Genomic DNA, 20,628 nt, shown 5'->3' on the forward strand with positions numbered 1-20,628 from the left:
ACGTTAATACGCAACTTTTAAAAAAAAGTCCGGGAAGGAGAAATGGAAAATATTTTTTTTATGGTAGATTATTTTTTTTATGAAAATTCTAATTCAAACATTTTTCAAAATATTTGTATTCTGATGATTTTAAAAGATGCAGAGAGTCATTTTGAATCAAAAAGCTCTTGGTAGTTAACATTCTAAAGGCATTGGTTTTCGAGTTATTTCTAGTTTAAGCCCGAAAAATTATAATTGTTTAGGAGAATAAACGTTTTTCTTAATTTGTCCATGGTTCTCCAGCAAAAACCATACGTTCATTGGAATTCTTGATCAAAAATATACAATTCATTCTTTGACAACAAAACGATTGGGCGAACGGTTCTCAAGAAAAGAGTTAAATGTTCTAGGTGATACAAATATATATAAGAATCAAATATTTATTTTCGAGTTTTATTATCATAGGAACATATTTTTTTATGACATAGATACTTCATAGAACTAGTTTCACCTTATATTTTATATACATCATAAGTAAATGATTCGTCATCTTTTGAAAACAGCTTCGTTTGTGTTATATTTTAAAGTAATTACACGTGTTGTTCGGGTTAACAAATCCTTTATTCAAAATAGGTCTTAACTACCTGAACGTATGAACGCGAATGATCGCGTGTCTAGCACTTCCTGTTAGCGTTGGCTATCCTGTACAGAATAATTATATTAAAGGTGTGAAAGCTAAAGCAAAAGAGGGGCAGATGTATACTGCGTACTACAACATCCTCTCTGTTTTTTTTTTAAAAAAATCAATACATTGTGTAATCTTTAAATTTTACAGGAATATGCATTTCTCTTTTGGGACGGTTTAAATGTAACGGTGTAACGGGCCGAACCCTCTTCGATTTTGTTTTCGACGATTCTGGTGACACTGCTGCAGGATTTATTTGCGATTCTGTCATCGCAGTAGGCGCCTGCGACGGGAGCAACGGGAACTGATCTGCTTCTGCTGTAGGTGACAGCTCTCGTTCGGTATTCGAGTGTTTGTTCACAATGGCTGGAGTTGGACGGTTTTCAGCTGAAAGCAGATTAGGATTTTCAGGATTTCTTCCACAGGACGACGGATAGCGGTCTGGCAGCGCAATAGGTTCCTTGCGCGGCTTCAAGTGTACTTAAGATCGACGATATTCAGTTCCTCCCACGTCCACCAGATAAGAACGATCATTTAGTCGTTTCGAAATTGTTCCTTTGGTCCACAGTTTAGTTGTTTCAGGATGTAATTGCACGTAAACGGGTGTTCCGATTTGAAGTTCAGGTAAATATTGTGATTTACGATCGTGCTGCATTTGGATCGTTTGCGGTTCGTTTCAATTTTAAGAGATACATCTTTCTCGATCTTTGGGAGAAGTTTGGCTGCTGCTGTTGGTACACCACAGCGGATGGTACGCGATAGTAAGCGGGCAGCTGGACTAGATCCAATTTTGTTCGGAATGTTCCTCCAATGGAGTAAAGCATACCAAAAGTCAATGCCACATTCATCTGATTTTTTCATCAGTTGCTTTGCTATCTTAACTGCTGACTCTGCTTTACCGTTTGCTTGTTGATGGTGTGGTCCAGAAGTGGTTATTTGAAAATCCCAGTCAGAAGTAAACTTAGCCATTTTCTGATTATTAAAATTTGTTGCATTATCCGTTACGACACGTTGTGGGACACCGAAACGTGAGAAATTTTGTTTGCACGCATCGATAACAGATTCTGGACTCAGATCTTTGAGTTGATTGATTTCAAAGAAATCTGAATAATGGTCCACTGTAACCAAGAATTTACGTTTGACACCTTGAAGTTCGCAAAAGAAGACATCCATTGAAATTAACTGAAATGGGTGAATCGGTATTTTGTGAGTTTTCATAACAGGATTTCGTTGAGACACTGCATATTTTGCACAGACATTGCACGCTTTAACTAGGTCTTTAATTTGAGACGACATTCCAGGCCAGAAAAGATTCGCAGGAGCCAGTTTAAGTGTGGCTTCTATGCCGTTATGACTGGCATGGCAGCTAGAAATTAACTTCGTTCGCAGCGCGTAAGGAACTACAATACAGTCACGTCTAAAGATCAACCCGTCTTGAAAAGATAGTTCGTCTCTGAAACTAAAGTATATTTTGACGCTGTCCGGTACTAGGTCGATGGTTTGCGGCCAGCCGTTTTGAAAATAACCAATAACAAGTTGCAGTGACTGGTCTTTTGCAGTTTCACGGATAATTTCGTCAATTCTTGCGCTAGATACCTTTAGGAAATTACTAAGAGAGACGTCTTGAATTTCTTTAAACACTTTTAGGATGCTCTGCTTTTCATATTTGTCGCTATGCTGATTTGGTAAAGGGGCTCGTGAGAGTGCATCTGCGATAACGTTTTCTTTGCCAGTAACATACTCGATTGAAAGATTGTAGCGCTGCAGATTGAGCAACATATGCTGCAATCGGCGTGGCGCTGACAGCAACGGTTTTTTGAACACCGTCAAAAGTGGTTTGTGATCAGTGCGGATTGTTGTTTTGGGATTGCCAACTACCAGTTGATCGAATCTGACACAGGCAAATAGTATAGCGAGGAGCTCTTTTTCGATCTGTGCGTAATTTTTCTCGGTGGCAGTAAGTGATCTCGACGCATAGCCAATAACTCCGTCCTTCTGAAACACAGCGGCCCCGAGACCAATACTGCTAGCATCACATTCTATTATCAGCGGCTAATGCACATCGTAAAAACGTAATGTTTTCATATCGGCAACCAGTGATTTCACTTTATTAAATTCTTTTTCTTCCGTTGAAGTCCATTTCCAGGGTTCTGATTCTGGGATTAATCGACGAAGATTTGCTAAATTTTCGCTAAGGTTTCTGATAAAACGTCCAAGGTAGGTAACCATACCGACAAATCTGTGGACTTCCTTGCGATTCATTGGCCTTGGAAAATTTCTGATCGCTAACACTTTTGACTCGTCTGGCTGCAGACCACGATCGGTAAGAATATGACCGTAGAACTTCACAGATCTTTGGCATAATTTTAACTTGGCCTTATTTAACTTGACGTTGTTTTGTTCTAGCCGGTGAAGCAATTTATCCAAATTTTCATTGTGGTTTATAAGAGCTTCTTCAAATGTTTCCCCTACACCGTACACCAGGAGGTCATCAGCGATACATTCCACTCCCTTTAGGCCATGAATTACTTCTTGCAACTTAAGTTGGAATATTTCGGGTGCCGGTGCTATTCCAAACGGTAAACGGGTCCATCGATAGCGACCAAATGGAGTCCAAAAGGTAGTCAATTTGCTACTTGGCTCATCGAGTACTACTTGCCAAAAGCCTTTTTTTGCATCTACCGTCGAGAAAATTTTGGCCTTTCCCAATTCCGGTAATATTTCGTCCAAGGTCATAAACTGTAAATTTGGCCTTTTCAACGCTTTATTAAGGACTACCGAATCTAGACAAATTCGAACACCAGAACTTGGGTCCCCGCGCTGGACAATCACTTTAATACTCACCCAATCTGTATGTGATGTTTCCTTGACGATGATTCCGTCCTTGTCAAGGCTTTCCAGTTCGGCTTTAAGCTTATTTCGCATCGCGATTGGTACACGACGAGGAGGTTGTATCGATGGGATGACGCTGTTGTCTATCTCAAGTGAAACACATCCTGGAAGTTTTCCGTAGCCCTTGAATAATTGTTGATGCTCGTTGATAATCTGCTGTGCCTTTACTCGGTGAATGTTGAGTAATTTTTGCTGCTGGTCGTCTGAGTGACAATTTGAGCTTGGTTCACCAAGAGCAACTGTATTGCAGAACTTGACAAGACCGAGTTCTCTTGATGCATTCGCCGAGTGTAAAGGACGGTGCTCGACGTCCACAACTTGCAAAACGAGGATGAATTTCTTTCCCGACCGACGACATTGAGCTTTGATCTGGCCCAATACCTTGATTGAGTTGCCTCCAAAGCTCTGTAGACGGAACTTCGAAGTGAGAACGGGAATATTGCGCGTGCCGTACAATTCAACTAGACAAGAGTGTCCATCCAAACTCGTGTTGGCACCCGTATCCAAACTCGTGTTGGCACCCGATTTTCCTTAATTCGTATCCATCGTCTGTTTCCTCGCTTGATGACTCGCTGCCTGTCATGGTCGATTCTGAATCTGAGTTGCCGTCTTTCACCTCTTTAACGCGTCTGGATTTTCGTACTTTCGGTTTATTACCCGATACCTTGCACATCTTTTCAAAATGGTTTTTCTTTTTGCACCGGTGGCAGCGTTTACCTAACGCCGGACAGGTACCTTTTGTAAATTCATGGTGGTCTCCACAAAATTTGCACCTTGCTGCTCTTTTATTTGATTTGAGGACCTTGTTTACCTCTGTTTGCAAAGATGAAGCTCCCAGCTCATAAGACCGCTGCGACGCTATTTCTTCTGCACGACATAAATCAACAGCCGTATCCAGAGTTATATCTGCCATAGGTAACATTTTAGTACGAAGATGTGGCCATTTGTTTGCTGTTACTACCTTGAATGCGATAAATTCCGTTTCCAGTTCTCCTAGCTTAGCAACCTTGGCTAGGGTTTTTAGTCGGGTTGTGAAATCATCAACAGTTTCGTTAGATGAATGAACAGCTGAGAAAAAATCAAGTCGGTCAACAATTATGTTTCTTTTTGTGACGACTTTTTCTTTAATAGCTACTAGCGCAGCTTCTGGGTCAATCTGCTGCGCTAGGGTTAGTTCAAAATTGAAAAACCGTTTTCTGGCTTCCTCGCCAATGACCGAAAGCAACACACTCACTTTTCTTGGATTATCTGCTGGTGGCCATTTGTCCATTTCCATAGCACTTACATAATTTCGCCAATTTCTCTCAAAAAAGTTAAAGTTTGCTGTCATGTCTTCTTCCAACGATAATGGCGACGGCTGAGGAACCGGAACAGTAGTCGATTTCACTTGCTGTTGTGGTTGCGGTCGCTGTTGCTGATTCAGTGCGGCCATGCTCTGCATCAACTGGGTAAATATATTGGACTGATGCTCCAAGAACATCTTAAATTGGTTAGAATCCATTTTCAAAGAGGAAATCCTTTTTACCAATGAACTTGAACGACACGTTTCGAAACGATTCAGCGCGACGTTATCTCTTCACGCGATAATAATTTTCCGCGATTTCACTCGATGACGCCGGAAATAAACACGATTGCTTCTGACACCATGTTATATTTTTAAGTAATTACACGTGTTGTTCGGGTTAACAAATCCTTTATTCAAAATAGGTCTTAACTACCTGAACGTATGAACGCGAATGATCGCGTGTCTAGCACTTCCTGTTAGCGTTGGCTATCCTGTACAGAATAATTATATTAAAGGTGTGAAAGCTAAAGCAAAAGAGGGGCAGATGTATACTGCGCACTACAACAGTTTGTATCCTATTTTCTGAAATCGGAACAAAAGAGTAATACTTTTGTGTGGCAGCTATTATTATAGATTTTTTGAAAATATTGCTCCATTCTGATACTCATTTTTCATATTCTTCATATGATACCCAACTAAATGACATTTTTGATGAATTTTTATTACTTTTCTGATTAGACCAATCATACAATTATTTTGCGCTTGTAAAGGGATGTTCATGTTCTTTAGATAAACTTTCCTGCCATTCGTTTTAATATGTCACCAATTGCATCTCATGGGCCTTTACCATGAGAAGTCGCAAAAAATGCCACTCTGCATCGACGTTATATTTTGTTTCGAACTTGCAAAGACTTGCAAAGTTTTTTCTATTTTTATATTGTGAGGCAGCTCCATCAGACATTAATATCGCTTTTTTCAACTCTATTGTTGTTTTCAAAAAACTCATTAATTTGACAATGAACACCTGAACCGCAACAGTATCATGATGGAGTACTTCCGATATTATGATGAAGCTGATATTCTTGTTGTAAGTGTTCCAGATTCTGAATAGTAAACAACGAAGGGATGAATGGTGACTTGACTATCATTCCAATAACTACACGAATCACAAATTGATAAAGACGTATTAAAATGAGCTTGACTGTTCAACATTTTCAATTTTGCAATAATGTTTTCGTTTAATTTGCGTAAGCTTGATGAGCACCGATGATCAGGAAAGGGTTTACAGCATTTGGGCTTGGTGTATTCCATTTTCACTTTATTCATCTTCACAAAATGCAAACTGTTACTAACACATCTGGAGTAGTGCAATCGTATTTATAAACGAAAACAGATATTATAGGTAACCCAGTAGTTATTGGTTGCGTACTTTACAAACAGTTATTATTAGTAAACAAGTAGGTAGTGTTGCACGACAAACATATTTTTTTATAAAACATTCGGCAAGGGAGAACGTGTAGGTAGGCTAAGGTACAGCGCTTGAGTTATTTATCCAATCGTTTTGTTGTCAAAGAATGGATTGTATATTTTTGATCAAGCATTCCAATTAACGTATGGTTTTTGCTGGAGAACCATGGACAAATTAAAAAAACGTGTATTTTCCTAAATATTAATAATTTATTGAGCTTAAATTTAAAATAACCTGAAAACCGATGCCTTTAGAATGTTTACTATCAAGAGCTTTTTGATTCAAAATGACTCTCTGCATTTTTTAAAATCATCAGAATACAAATATTTTGAAAAATGTTTGAATTAGATTTATACACTTATGTTCGAGCGTCTTGATAGAAAAATTTTCACTACACTTTTCACTTTTTATTCACTTTCACTATTTAATTCTATCACTTTTCACTTGCAAATACGTATTTCGGCACTGACGAAGGCACTATGTCAGTGCCGAAATACGTATTTGCAAGTGAAAAGTGAAAAGTGATAGAATTAAATAGTGAAAGTGAATAAAAAGTGAAAAGTGTTTGAATTAGAATTTTCATAAAAAAATTAATCTACCATAAAAAAAAATGTTTTTCATTTCTCTATCCTGGACTTTTTTTTAAAAGTTGCGTATTAACGTCAAGTTTCTTTGAAAAAAAAAAAAATAAAAAAAAATTCAACTCTTTTTTTTTTAATTGAAATTTAATGTTTATTTTTAATTTTTTTGGTCAAAAAAAAATTTTTTTGTACAGTGTATATTTTTTTTTATGGTGCATTTTGAATTGCCTACAACTCATTCTCAGACAGTTTTTCTATACAACCAACGGTTTCTGGGCTACAATGCTTCGAATAAAACCTATGCCAAAAGGCATACGCCCTTTTAGAATGTAACTCATGGGTGTAAAAAATCTCTCCATCTGTGAAAAATGCTCAGTTTGCTAAGCCAAATACGTGTGCAAAGTTTCATTCAAATCAAAAATGGTCGATATTCGACCATAGGTCATTTCGCGCGATCTTGCTCTACTGTGTATATATTTTTTCTATAACCAAAATGTTATTACCTGAACCTTTGCACAAAGACTTGAAAGATTTGCATAAAACAAGCCGCTTTTTTATATATTTTTTTGTCCATCAGTCACATTTTTTATAGGCCCTTTTGAAACATAGGCCTTTTTGAAAATGACCAGAGAGGAACAACCAAGTTTCAGCGAAATCGGAAATGACGCGATGAAAAAACTTTTTTTTTATTCATTTTCCATGGAGTGTTCTTAATCATGTTCAATGAGATCTCGGTAAAATGATATCCCGGTACCGACATTCGGTACTCGAGTTTGCTGAAGTCGAAGATTTATTGTTTTTGTGTTGTATTATTAAAAATTCACGGACCAACACTAAACGACGAATGGTTTCGAAAGCTTTATGTAATTGTGTAGATGGTGTCGAAATTGGCCGATATTTTTTGTGACACCTATTTCATATTGCATACTTTTTAGGCAACATCAACTAAACAACTATGCGACCCCAAGAGATCCCTAAGATTTTTTCGAATAAGTTCAAACATGTTAGTTATGATAAAAGGTTTTACACTGACGGATCTAATCTAGATGAGTCCACTGGCTTCGGTGTTTTCCACGAAAATTTTACCGCCTCCTACAAACTCGATGCTCCTGCTTCCGTGTACGTCGCAGAACTTGCTGCTATTCAGTACTCTCTTGGAATCATCGAAACCCTACCCACAGACCACTACTTCATCTTCACAGACAGTCTCAGTGCCATTGAGGCTCTGCGATCGATGAAGCCTGTGAAGCACACCCCGTATTTCCTGGGGAAAATACGGTGGTTTTTAAGTGCTTTAACAGATAAAAATTACCGGGTTACCTTAGCGTGGGTCCCTTCTCATTGCTCGATTCCGGGTAACGAAAAGGCTGACTCTTTAGCTAAGGTGGGTGCTATTGATGGCGATATTTATGAAAGACCAATTGCTTATGATGAATTTTATAGCATTTTGCGTCAGAGAACACTCAACAGTTGGCAATCATCATGGAACTCAGATGAACTGGGACGGTGGCTACATTCCATTTTTCCTAAGGTATCGACGAAAGCATGGTTCAAGGGGTTGGATGTAGGTCGGGACTTCATTCGCGTGATGTCTAGACTTATGTCCAATCACTACACGTTAAACACGCATCTCTTTCGTATAGGGCTTGTAGACAGTAATCACTGCGTTTGTGGCGATGGCTACCATGACATCGAGCATGTTGTTTGGTCGTGTACCGAATACTGTGGTGTTAGGTCCGAGCTTATAGATTACCTTCGGGCCCGAGGAAAACAACCGAACGTACCCGTTAGAGACATTCTGGGAAGCGGTGATCTCCAGTACATGACACAGTTATACTGCTTTCTGAAAAACGCTGACATTAAAATTTAAAATTTTCTTTGTCTATTTGTCAGATTAAGGATACAAATATGCTATGCTGAAGACACGGAAACGAAGAGCCCGCAACTATGCTTACACAAATATTTTGAACCCACAACAAACAAGAATACAATTGCTCTACCAGTTGAAAAACAAAGTTCCAAAATAGTTTAAAGTCAAAATTGTATCTCCCCTCCTCTCACCTTAAATCCCCACTAGCTCGTAGTCGGCCGCGAGAATAAAGAAAAGGCCTCCCTCTTTTCCCTGCTAACGTAGAATTAAAACGAATTGTACTTGGCTCAGTAAAACAGAAAATGTATCGTGCCGTGTCAAATAAACTAATTTAAAACTTAAACTAAACAACTAAACAAATGTTACCTCGCCGAAAATAAGTAAAATAACTTGTTTTTTTTCGTTGAATATATCTCGATTGCATCAATGCGGCTCTGGCGCATAAGCGGATATAAAGAACGTCTCTAAGCCGCCGCGGTGTACGATGGCGGAGTCGGCCGCCGACACGGCGTCGTACGTGGCGGCCTCTCGCATGCAAACAACTAATCTACTGGATTGCCCGGATTACTGGAGCGACCCAATCCGGCAATTATGTACACTAATAAAATAGTTGGCAACAGAGTCTGTGATCAATAAGCAGAAGGTTGAGTTCCGATAGCGGAACGTTTTGCACATATGGTTTACTTGGCTTATGGGTTTATTATAGGCACTGCTGTTTAATTTTTTCTCTATGTGTCATGAATATAAGAAGTATACAGACCTGAAAAACGGGTTCAACTTTGTAGCGACCTTCTTTCTCAAGCTTACCAATGAAATAACTATAATAAATAAATCAACTAATTTTTATTTTTATAACAAACTATTATGTTACTGTAACTAATTTTTGAATAAATCTTCAAGGCGTCTCGTTTTATAGGCTCTTTTCGTAGTTCGATGGATTGAATTTTTCTGTTCTTCAATCTTTCGTTTCTTCACTAGCTTTTTTCTGTCTTTCAGGGCTTGTTTCCTTTTTGTTGCCTGTATGGGATTATTTATCTTTTCTATAGCTTTAGACAGGTGTCGAACCCGACATTTATTTTCTATTTTTGTCCTTATATCAAGGCAAATCACATCATAGTGTTCAATGCCAATTTTCGTCTTGATTTTACGCATTAGACTTTCAATTTTTGATTTTAAATTTTCATTAAGATGCGCTTTGTCATTCAACTCCCTTAGTAGTGGTGCCATCATTGATGGAGCTACTAGACACATCACGTTAAAATTTGTCAAATCAATTATCGAATCGAATAGGTCGAACATGTTGTTTCGCTTTAAAAAAAGATAAAAGTGTAAAACCTTAATTAGTTTTTTTTTTAAACTTACCAGAATAATAGATTTTGGAGCTTTAGATACTTCGCTTTGTATAACGTATCGAACCCTTCGTATTATCCAGCTTAAATTTATTTCTTTACACTGTCTTTCATTGGAGGATTTAAGCGGTACATCCACAACAATATAGCAAAGAAGCACAAAATTTTTAGTGATAAGACATGCCGTTTCTTCGTCCGTTTGTCCTGGGTTAAGCTGAGTACACATATCCAAAACAAGAGATCGAATTTCTTCTGATGGGTTGCTGTAAATGAATTGATGTTTTACTGGACATTGCTGGCCTTTGAGTATCGCATCCACCGCTGTTGAATCTATGCCAGCAAGAAAGGCTCCTATTAGTTGTAGCGAAACATAACGAATCCATTGGTGACCATAACTTAGTAATGACTGAAGTGTGTATGCTAATTCGTCCATCAGATTAGCGTATTTTTCATCAATAATTATTTCTGGGCATACCTCAAACAATTTACCGAAAACATTTAAAATTTGATACAAAGAGTGGTCTTTTAATTCTTGAAATTCCTCGCCATAATCTTGTTTTTCAATCTGCTTTAACAAGACAAATTTTCCAGCACTTTCCGATTGTAAAGTCATCATCGAATTTAATAAGGCTGGTAGTATTTTTTCAACTCGTAGAATGAATGCTTCTTTTTCGACATTTATCATGCGCAAGAGAAATTGAGCTGCAAGCTCTCGTTCACTAAGTTTTGTTTCACATATCATAACTAGTATTATGTTTGCTATACTATCGCGTTGATTCTTAGTCATTACTGACAATAAGGTTTCCAAACCGGTCGCTATTAACATTCGACATTCAGTAGATTTTTCATTAATCAGACGAATCCCCAATGCGTAAAACAAATAGTTTCCTTTTTTGCTAAGCAGCTCCTAAAAAAATGAAATTATGTTCTTTATAACACGATGACGATGATCGTAATATAGTCATACTAGTGGAAATGATTTAAACATTGCTTGAAGCATGAGAACTGCCGATTCACGGCCGGATAAGACTTCGTATTCCAGCTGACTAACGTAGAAATTGACTGTGTGTTCTACATTCGATCCTAGTGGGTATCCTACCAAATAGTCAAGGATCACACGACGACACTCTCCTCTAATAGAAAAAAAAAAAACATAAACAGATGAGAATTGAGAAATGAGTTTATAATGGAAAAATAGCGCTTCTTTTATTATAACATTTTAATCACAAACGAACAAATATGTCACTCAATGACGATTTCATCGTTCAGGAAAATAACGATTATTTTGAAATTTTGTTTGGTAGATAGTGAAGCTGCTATAAGCAAACGGGAGCTCATTAGCAAAGAAAAAAATACCGCCTGCGTCGCTATGAGCTAAGATGAAAACCGTTTTCACAAAAATTAGTTAGTAGGTAGTAAACTCATGTGTCAACTCAAGGACGAAGATTTTTCAAGATTTTTTCTCGAAGAGACACGTCTGTTTGTTTGTGTTTTAATTTTGAATTTGTATATATGTTCTTGCAGTCTTGCAGTCACAACTGTACAAAAATCTAAGTTATCTGATTTTGTACCAGAAAAACTAAAAAAGTCAGAACCTTACATTTTTAAGCGTGTTTCTTAAAAGATGTAAGGCGGCATCCATAAATTGCGTTACGTACCTAGAGAAGTGGTGGCACTCTCTAGCTTTACAAATCGTTACATAACGTTTGCGGTAAAAAAAAGGACAAAATTACCGATTTTTCATGGGTTTACCTTTAATCGCACTGACGAAACTACTCATGCATCATTAATCATAGTAACCCATGAGTTAGCAAACAAAATTTGACAGCTCTATCAGTCAAACTCTAACTGCGATGGCGAAAAAAGTGAAGCTACTCCGTTCAGAAGTGTGCGCGTTCAAAGAACGGAACCCCACCGCGTCAAAAACGGACATCGTCCGGCACTTTGTGTAAAAGTATCTGGAGAACATGGACATATATGTCAGGAAGCGGCAGTTCCGTCCACTGGTCTCAGAGCTGCAGGCAATGACGCAGCGACAGCGGTTGAATAAGATGGTAAAGTCGAATTTCGGCGAATCGCGACGTGGCAGTGGTAATGGACGACGAGACCTATCTTACCCTGGATGGCAACGATTAGCAGGGCACTTCGTATTTTACCTTCCCCACGAAGGAAGTGAGCACCGAGATGAAGTTTATTTCACAGACCAAGTTCCCCAAGAAGGTGCGGCTGTGGCTGACAATCAGCGAGAAAGGAATGTCAAAGTTACTCTTCTTTCGCTCCGGGCTGGCCGTGAACGGGGAAATTTATAGTACGAAGTGCCTGCCAGAAGTTGCGTCATTCATCAAGAAATGCCATAAGGGCGAAGACACGGTGTTCTGACCAGGTTTGGCATCGGCCCACTCGAAGCGATCGTTGGAGGAGATGGAGCGGCTGAATATCGATGTGGTACCGAAGTCGGCGAATCTGCCCAACGTCTCCCAGCTGCGTCCCATCGAGAATTTCTGGGCAAACTTGAAGCGCAAGATCTATTCTAACAATTTGTCTCGAAAACGGAGGAGGAATTAATAAAAAAAAAAACACGAAAAAAGAGCTTAAAAACATGCCTACACGCACATTTTCGTCTGCAATGACGAATGTTCCGGTTAACTGCCGGAAGGCCGCTCGCAAGGGCGTAGAATTTTTCTGCAAATAAGATAATAAAATTACCATTAATTGGAAATTTATCCCACTCAATTATCTGTCTTAATTTTTTTTCATCACCATCTGAAAAAAATCCATTTTTTTACCGCAAACGTTAGAGGAAAGGGGGATGTTAGATCAATGTTACGTTACAAAAAATCTGTTGCCTTCATATTGATTGACTCACTTTTAAAAACTGAACAGAAGTTTGTGCGTGTGCCTGTTGCAAAAATAAACTCACGCGATTTTTTCAGCAACCGCATGATAAATCTCAAATAATCAATATTAAATTTTATTACAAATCGGATCAGGAGAGGGGGGTGTTCAAAATCATTTTTTGTTACGTAATTAATGGATGTCGCCTAAGTTCTGATTTGTTTCCAGAGAGCTTGCACTCTGTACAAAATTCAAAATCTACGAGTTTTCTTGTCTCAATGTCCCGTAAAGGACCATACTTAAATGATGTAGCATTTATGGGGGGAGGGGGGATATCATCGATTTGTGACGAGCTGTAACAAGGGGGGGGGGGAGGTGTTGGATTAAAATCGAAGTAGCATTTATTTTGAAAGATCGATTTTTACAGAGAAAATGTATACTAAAAATACACTAAAACATAGTACAAAGTATTGCAGCGAGAGCTGTCGAAATCTTTTTATCTGTGGCATTCTGAAATCTTCTGAAAGCTCAACTGCATAAACAATCGCTTGGATTTCCAAGCAAACAATTTGTTTTGAAAACAAAAATCGTTGTTTCTTTGTGGATTTTAATACAGTCAAACTTCCATGAGTCGTTCTAGGAGTCGATATTGTCCTTTACTCGACGATATTTTCAGTCCCTTCGATTTCTCATACAAACTCACTCCCAGTAGTCGATATTTCTATTACTCGATGCCTCCTTCGCTCGATGAGCCCGTATGGTAACTATGCTAGTTGTTTGGTTTCTATGAGCCGATGCTGTTTTCAAATTCCAAGTTCTTCTGACGTGAAAGAGTGAATGGAATCTCAATTCTCGCAGAAGATGAAGAACTGAGAAATATAGAGATAATGTGCTAACTGTTGTTAAAATTCTATAGGTTAGATCGGATTTCAATGATTTTTGTTAGCGAAACTAGACGAAACAACAATAGGGCAATAATACTGGAAGCTCTACAGTTAGCAAAAAAAACTTACTTCAACATTATCCAACTAAATTTATGATCCAGCAAGAAATCATTTAATAGCAGAAGCAAATCACCTAAAAGCCTCTCTAATAAAGAAATATTATCAGATGCTCACAACTCTTATTTTTCTTATTTTAACATTTGCAAATTTTGACACTTGCTGTCAAAAATGTTAGATTTATAGTATTAAAAACTAACGGACATATAAAAATGCCCTTACTTCTTATACTTAATTTTAATTTTTGCTATCAAAGAAATAGTTACTTTTACATGGTATATTTTTTCTGCAAATTAACTATCTATAACATTGTCGATTACAGTATTTCAATAAAACATCTCATTTTTTAGTATACAGTAAGTCGCTTTTTACGCAGGGGATACATGCCGCGTAAAAAAAACCGCGTAAATTCCGGAATCCGCGTAAAAAAATACGTAAATTCTGGAATCCGCGTAAAAAAACCGCGTAAATTCCGGAATCGGTGTAAAAAAAACCGCGTAAATTCCGGAATCCGCGTAAAAAAACGCGTAAATTCCGGAATCCGCGTAAAAAAAACCTGCGTTAATTCTGCAATCCGAATGAAGAGAAACCGAAATCCGCGCAAAAAAAATACCGCGTAAATTCCGGAATCCGCGTTAAAAAAACCGCGCAAATTCCGGAATCCGCGTAAAAAACGCGTAAATTCCGGAATCCGCGTAAAAAAAACGCGTAAATTCCGGAATCCGCGTAAAAAGCGACCTTAGTGTATTATATTTTACACATTGACATTTTTGAATTATTTTTTTCAGAATTGTGATTTTAAATGAGCAATCAATATCATAGAATAAAATCCCTATCAATATCAAACAAATCCGCATCTATATCGGAAACAATCGGTTCGGTTCGATTCGCGAAGCGACATGTATTGACTCTAGACACTTGTTGCTACTAAAATTGAATAATATCTTGAGTTTAAAATGATAAAAAAAAATAGTGTACACAGTTCTATGCAATCTATTGTTCGAATAATTGACGTCTTCAAAAATGTATTCTATGAGTCGATATTTCCTTGAGTCGATAGTCCCTTCGATATCGACTCCTGGAGGTTTCACTGTGTGAAAATTACAAGATACTCGTTTCTTTTCATAACTGATAAGAGGGGGGTTAAAGTTTTGTGACCAAATGCTACGAGGGGGGAGGGGGATTTGAAAATCATGGAAAAAATGCTACGCCATTTAAGTATGTTCCCTAATAGGGGACCAAAATTCGAATAAAAAAAAAACAAGAATTAACCCTCTCTCTACCATGGTTACTCTAGAGCACCACAGGTTTGGAGGCGAAAAGCCTTTCGAAATATTTACCAATGAGCAAGATCGCGCCAAATGACCTATGGTCGAATATCGACCATTTTTTATTTGAATGAAACTTTGCACACGTATTTGGCTTAGCAAACTGAGCATTTTTCACAGATGGAGAGATTTTTTACACCCATGAGTTATATTATAAAAGGGCGTATGCCTTTTGGCATAAGTTTTATTCAAAGCATTGTAGCCCAGTAACCGTTGGGTGTATAGAAAAACTGTCTGAGAATGAATTGTAGGGAATTAAAAATGCATCATAAAAAAAATACACTGTACAAAAAAAAATTTTTTTTGACTAAAAAAATTATAAATAAACATTAAATTTCAATTTAAATAAAAAGAGTTAAAAGAAACTTGACTTTAATACGCAACTTTTAAAACAAAGTCCAGAATAGAGAAATGAAAAATATTTTTTTATGGTAGACTAATTTTTCACAAAAATTCTAATTCAAACATTTTTCAAAATATTTGTATTCTGATGATTTTAAAAGATGCAGAGAGTCATTTTGAATCAAAAAGCTCTTGGTAGTTAACATTCTATAGGCATCAGTTTTCGAGTTATCAAATTTAAGCTCGAAAAATTATTAATATTTAGGAAAATACACGTTTTTCTTAATTTTAAACCATACGTTCATTGGAATGCTTGATCAAAAATATACAATTCATTCTTTGACAACAAAACGATTGGATAAATAACTCAAGCGCTGTACCTTAGCCTACCTACACGTTCCCCCTTGCCGAATGTTTTATAAAACCTAAATTAATCCACCTAGCGGTCAGACCCAGCCTTTCTCATTCAAACTTTTATTTGTAAAAATAAATTTACATGAACGCTTCAATCCAATAAATGTATATTCACTCTTTAGGTTCTAAAATATTGATGTTGTAATTTATACATATGAAAATGTAGTTCGGTCTGTCTGTTTGATCCATATAGGCTCGAAAACTACCGAACCGATCGACATGAAAATTTGTATGTAGGGGTTTTTGGTCCTGATAAAGGTTCCTATGATAGTTTAAGACCCCTCCCTCTTCTGGAAAGGAGGGGTCCAATACAAATGAAACATAAATTTCTGCACAACTCAAGGACAAACAAAGCAAATGAAACCGAATTTGGCATGTGGATGTTTCAAAGGGTAACAAATATGTCCATAATGGTTCGACGCCCCTCCCTCTTCTGCAAGCACATGTTTCTGCACAAATTTCTGAACATCTCGCGAACTAATCAACTAAATGGAACCATATTTGGCAGGTGAATGTGGTAACAAATATGTTCCATAATCGAACTCAGGCAATATTTTGGATTGTTAAATGGCAACTTCCGGTTTCTGGAAAACAGCCAAAAATGGCCGAATTCCACCCAATATAATAATATTCGGATAAAGAATGATACACAGGAGCCAAATTCGACCACAGATACCAGTTTGAATTCTAAGATGGCGACTTCCGGTTTCGGAAAAACAGCGGCAAACGAACAAATACCACCCAATATGGGTATTTCCGGAATCGTAATGATGCACTGGATCCACAAATCGACTCCAGACACCATTATGAATTGTAGGATGACAACTTGTGGTTTCTGGAAAACAGCCAAAAATGGCCGATTTCCATCTAACATGAGTATCTCCGAAACTAGAATGATACACAGCAGCTGAAATCGACCACAGACCTCATTTTGGATTCTAGGTTGGCGACTTCCGGTTCGTGGGAAACAGCGGAAAATGATCGAATTACACCTAATATGGGTGTTTCTTCAACCAGAATGACGCTCAGAGGCCAGAAATTATCTTAAATATCATTTTGAAATCCAAGATGGCGACTTCCGGTTTGTGACAAACAGCCTAAAATAACCAAATACTATCCAATATGAGTATCTCTGGAACCAGAATGATGCAATGAGCTAACAATTGACCTCAGGCACCATTGTAAATCGCTAAATGGCAACTTCTAGGAAACAGTCGAAAATGACCAAATAATACTCAATATGGATATTTCCGTAATCGAGATGATGCATATAAACCAAACATTGACCCTGAACACCATTTTGAATTTAAAGACGACCACTTTTAGTTTCTGGAAAACAATCAAAATAACTAAGTACCTCCCAATATGGGTGTTTCCGGTGTCAGATTGATGCCAGAAAATCTGCTGAAAATGACCGAATACCACCCAATATGAATATATTCAGAATCAAGGCGATGTACAGAAGCCAAAAGTCGAGGATGTTATCATTTCGATAAAACCAATCATTTCAAACCTTTTGTTATTTGACTTTGATCATATCCTATGGCCGTTTCAACGTGCATTTGCAGATTTTAAACACATCGCAAGGAATCAATGAATTTGAAACGTTCAAATAGTACGATACCACATTTAATTTATGTTGATGCCACATATATCGATCAAAGCAGGTATAGTTTTAAATAGTTTTTGAATTTCTTTTCTTTCCATAACTTTTGAGCCACATATCAAATTGTTATGAAGTTTGCTATTTGTAAGTTTGAGAGATGACTCGTTCGTATGGCACTAGTTATGTTCAAATAAGTCATGTAACCTTTGAGATAGTAGACTTTCGTTGTTTTATTAACAATTTAATACATAACGGTTGCTTAAGTTCGATTATAATCAAATGAAAAGAGAACGTATAGGGCAGCCAAACTTTGAAATCACGTGTTCAATCATAAATCATTAGTTAACCCTTAACTAGCCCGCTCATCTCATAATAATATTGATCAAATCGGTTATGTAGTTACTGAGATAATGAAGTTTCGTGATTTTCACATTTTGGTACTTTACAGACGAAGTTACAGTCCGATTACAGTAAAATTCAATAGGGTGTTACGAGGCAGCTAGACTTATTACTTGACACTAATTTTGTGGAAATCGGGTCAGCCATCTCTGAGAAAAGTGAGTGAGTTCAAGTAGTCTTCGGAATATGTTCCTTTTCATCGCTGGATTTCACATTTTTAAACATAACAGGCAAAGTAATAGTCTGATTGCAAAACAAATCAATAGGGTCTTATGGGGCAACTAAACCTTCCATTTGACACGGATTTTATGAAAATCGGTTCAGCCATCTCTGAGAAACATGAGTGAGATTAAGTAGTCTTCAAAACACGTTTCTTGTCATAACTTTTGAACAACAAGTTCAATCTTTATGAAATTCGAAAGTTAAGAGTATTTCAGGTAGCCCGTTCATTTGAAATCAATTTTGTTCAAATCGGTTGTGTAGTTTTGGAGATAATGATGTTCCATGATTTTTACATTTTGATATATAACCACTAAACTAAAAATCCGATTACAATGAAATTTAATAGGGTCTTATGGGACAACAAGACCTTTCATTTGCAATTAATTTCATGAAAATTGGTCCACCCATCTCTGAGAAAAGTGAGCGAGAATAAAAATTTGCACATACACACACACCTTCAGAAAATGCTCAGCTCGTCGAGCTGAGTCGAATGATATATGCCATTCGGCCCTTTGGAGCACTTTTATATCTTCGGTTTTGCAAGTGATTGCTATACCTTTCTAGGAGAAAGGCAAAAATATGTTTCTCGTGCAACACTAGCTACTTGTTTACTAATAATAACTGTTTGTAAAGTACGCAACCAATAACTACTGGGTTACCTACAATATCTGTTTTCGCTTATAAATACGATTGCACTTCTCCAGAAGTGTTAGTAACAGTTTGCATTTTGTGAAGATGAATGAAGTGAAAATGGAATACACCAAGCCCAAATGCTGTAAGCCCTTTCCTGATCATCGGTGCTCATCAAGCTTACGCAAATTAAACGAAAACGTTATTGCTAAATTAAAAATATTGAACAGTCAAGCTCATTTTAATACGTCTTTATCAATTTGTGATTCGTGTAGTTATTGGAATAATAGTCAAGCCACCATTCATCCCTTCGTTGTTCACTATTCAGAATCTGGAACACTTAAGAATATATATTTTGTATTAAGAAAATATATATGTATAAATATATATATATATATATATATATATATATATATATATATATATATATATATATATATATATATATATATATATATATATATATATATATATATATATATATATATATATATATATATATATATAAATATATATATATATATATATATATATATATATATATATATATATATATATATATATATATATATATATATATATATATATTTATATATATATATATATATATATATATTTATATATTTATATTTATATATATATATATATATATATATATATATATATATATATATATATATATATATATATATATATATATATATATATATATATATATATATATATATATATATATATATATATATATATATTAGGGCGGTTCGATTTGTAGGGGATCAAAAAATCGCTTAGGCACATATGATTTTCGGATTCTAGGGATCAAAATAAGATACTTTGCTCAAGAAACCATACCTCTGAAATGAATTCTGATGTCCCTTGTACTAACGTGTAGGTACCCAAAAGGTCAAATTTCAAAAAATCCTGTTTTGACCCATTTAGAGTGCCCCAATCGAGTCCAAATGTATGACCGACCCCCACTAACTTTGGAGGGCCGACCCACCCATGCTAGTGTTACCCCCCTGGGACCCCCCTAGGGGGTCTCCCATACAAAAATAGCAAAAAATATCAAAAAATCACCATTTTTGGCACTTTATATGACAAAAATCAGTGAAATGGCTATTATTTTTCCGCACAAATGAAGTTTCTAGGAAAAAAATGTTTTTTTTTGTTTTTGGATTTTTGTTTTCTCCTGCTTCGCATGGGATTCGGTCCTGAGTCTTCAGCGCATACATACACAATTACACATATTTCTGAGCCATTCTCATTGCAGATGGCGTTTGCAGTTGGCGTCCTTTTGAACATAAAATCGTTTATCACTCTGTTACATCATATGTAATATTTTTATTTCGACCAGTCAGGCGAGCACCGCTGGTATGCTACCACAACGGCTACCACGCACGGACGCTCCGTTTCCACTGTTCCCACGCACACTGTAGAACCAGAGTGAATAAATAGAGTGACGCAGAGTCTGAAACCAGAAAAACCAAACGAACACTGCAAAGTCGGGTGTTTTCGTCAATGAAATAGTCTGCTGGGAGGCAACAAAAATCCATCCACTGTTTCCTCACAATCGGATTCTTCGGGAACCGAAAAAAAACTCACATTCCTTACTGTTTTTTGTTATTACACAAAACGCACTTCATTTTATCTATCTCTATCAAACTTTATCAAACGAACTTGTTTTAAATTTAAATACAATAACTATCTTTTCACTCTGACAATAACAACACTCCGTTGAAGTC

General features: G+C 36.8%; 1 protein-coding gene across 3 annotated transcripts in view; it reads right to left on the bottom strand.

Annotated features, from left to right (window-relative positions):
• Nucleotides 1–9,584: 9,584 nt before the first annotated feature.
• LOC129727018 (small subunit processome component 20 homolog) overlaps nucleotides 9,585–20,628 on the bottom strand; it is a 105,606-nt gene continuing 94,562 nt past the window's right edge. For 2 of the 3 annotated variants that reach the window (XM_055684380.1, XM_055684378.1), the window contains 3 exons: nucleotides 11,077–11,242; nucleotides 10,123–11,016; nucleotides 9,585–10,068 (listed from right to left, as the gene is read on the bottom strand). In XM_055684380.1, the coding sequence (XP_055540355.1) occupies nucleotides 9,637–10,068; nucleotides 10,123–11,016; nucleotides 11,077–11,242 (1,492 nt within the window). In that variant the 3' untranslated portion in view covers nucleotides 9,585–9,636. Of the gene's footprint in view, nucleotides 10,069–10,122; nucleotides 11,017–11,076; nucleotides 11,243–12,722; nucleotides 12,792–20,628 lie in introns of those variants that run through there. The other variant, XM_055684379.1, reaches the window with a different exon arrangement.

Source organism: Wyeomyia smithii, chromosome 3, assembly GCF_029784165.1.
Source record: "Wyeomyia smithii strain HCP4-BCI-WySm-NY-G18 chromosome 3, ASM2978416v1, whole genome shotgun sequence".
NCBI classification, from domain to species: Eukaryota; Metazoa; Arthropoda; class Insecta; order Diptera; family Culicidae; genus Wyeomyia; species Wyeomyia smithii.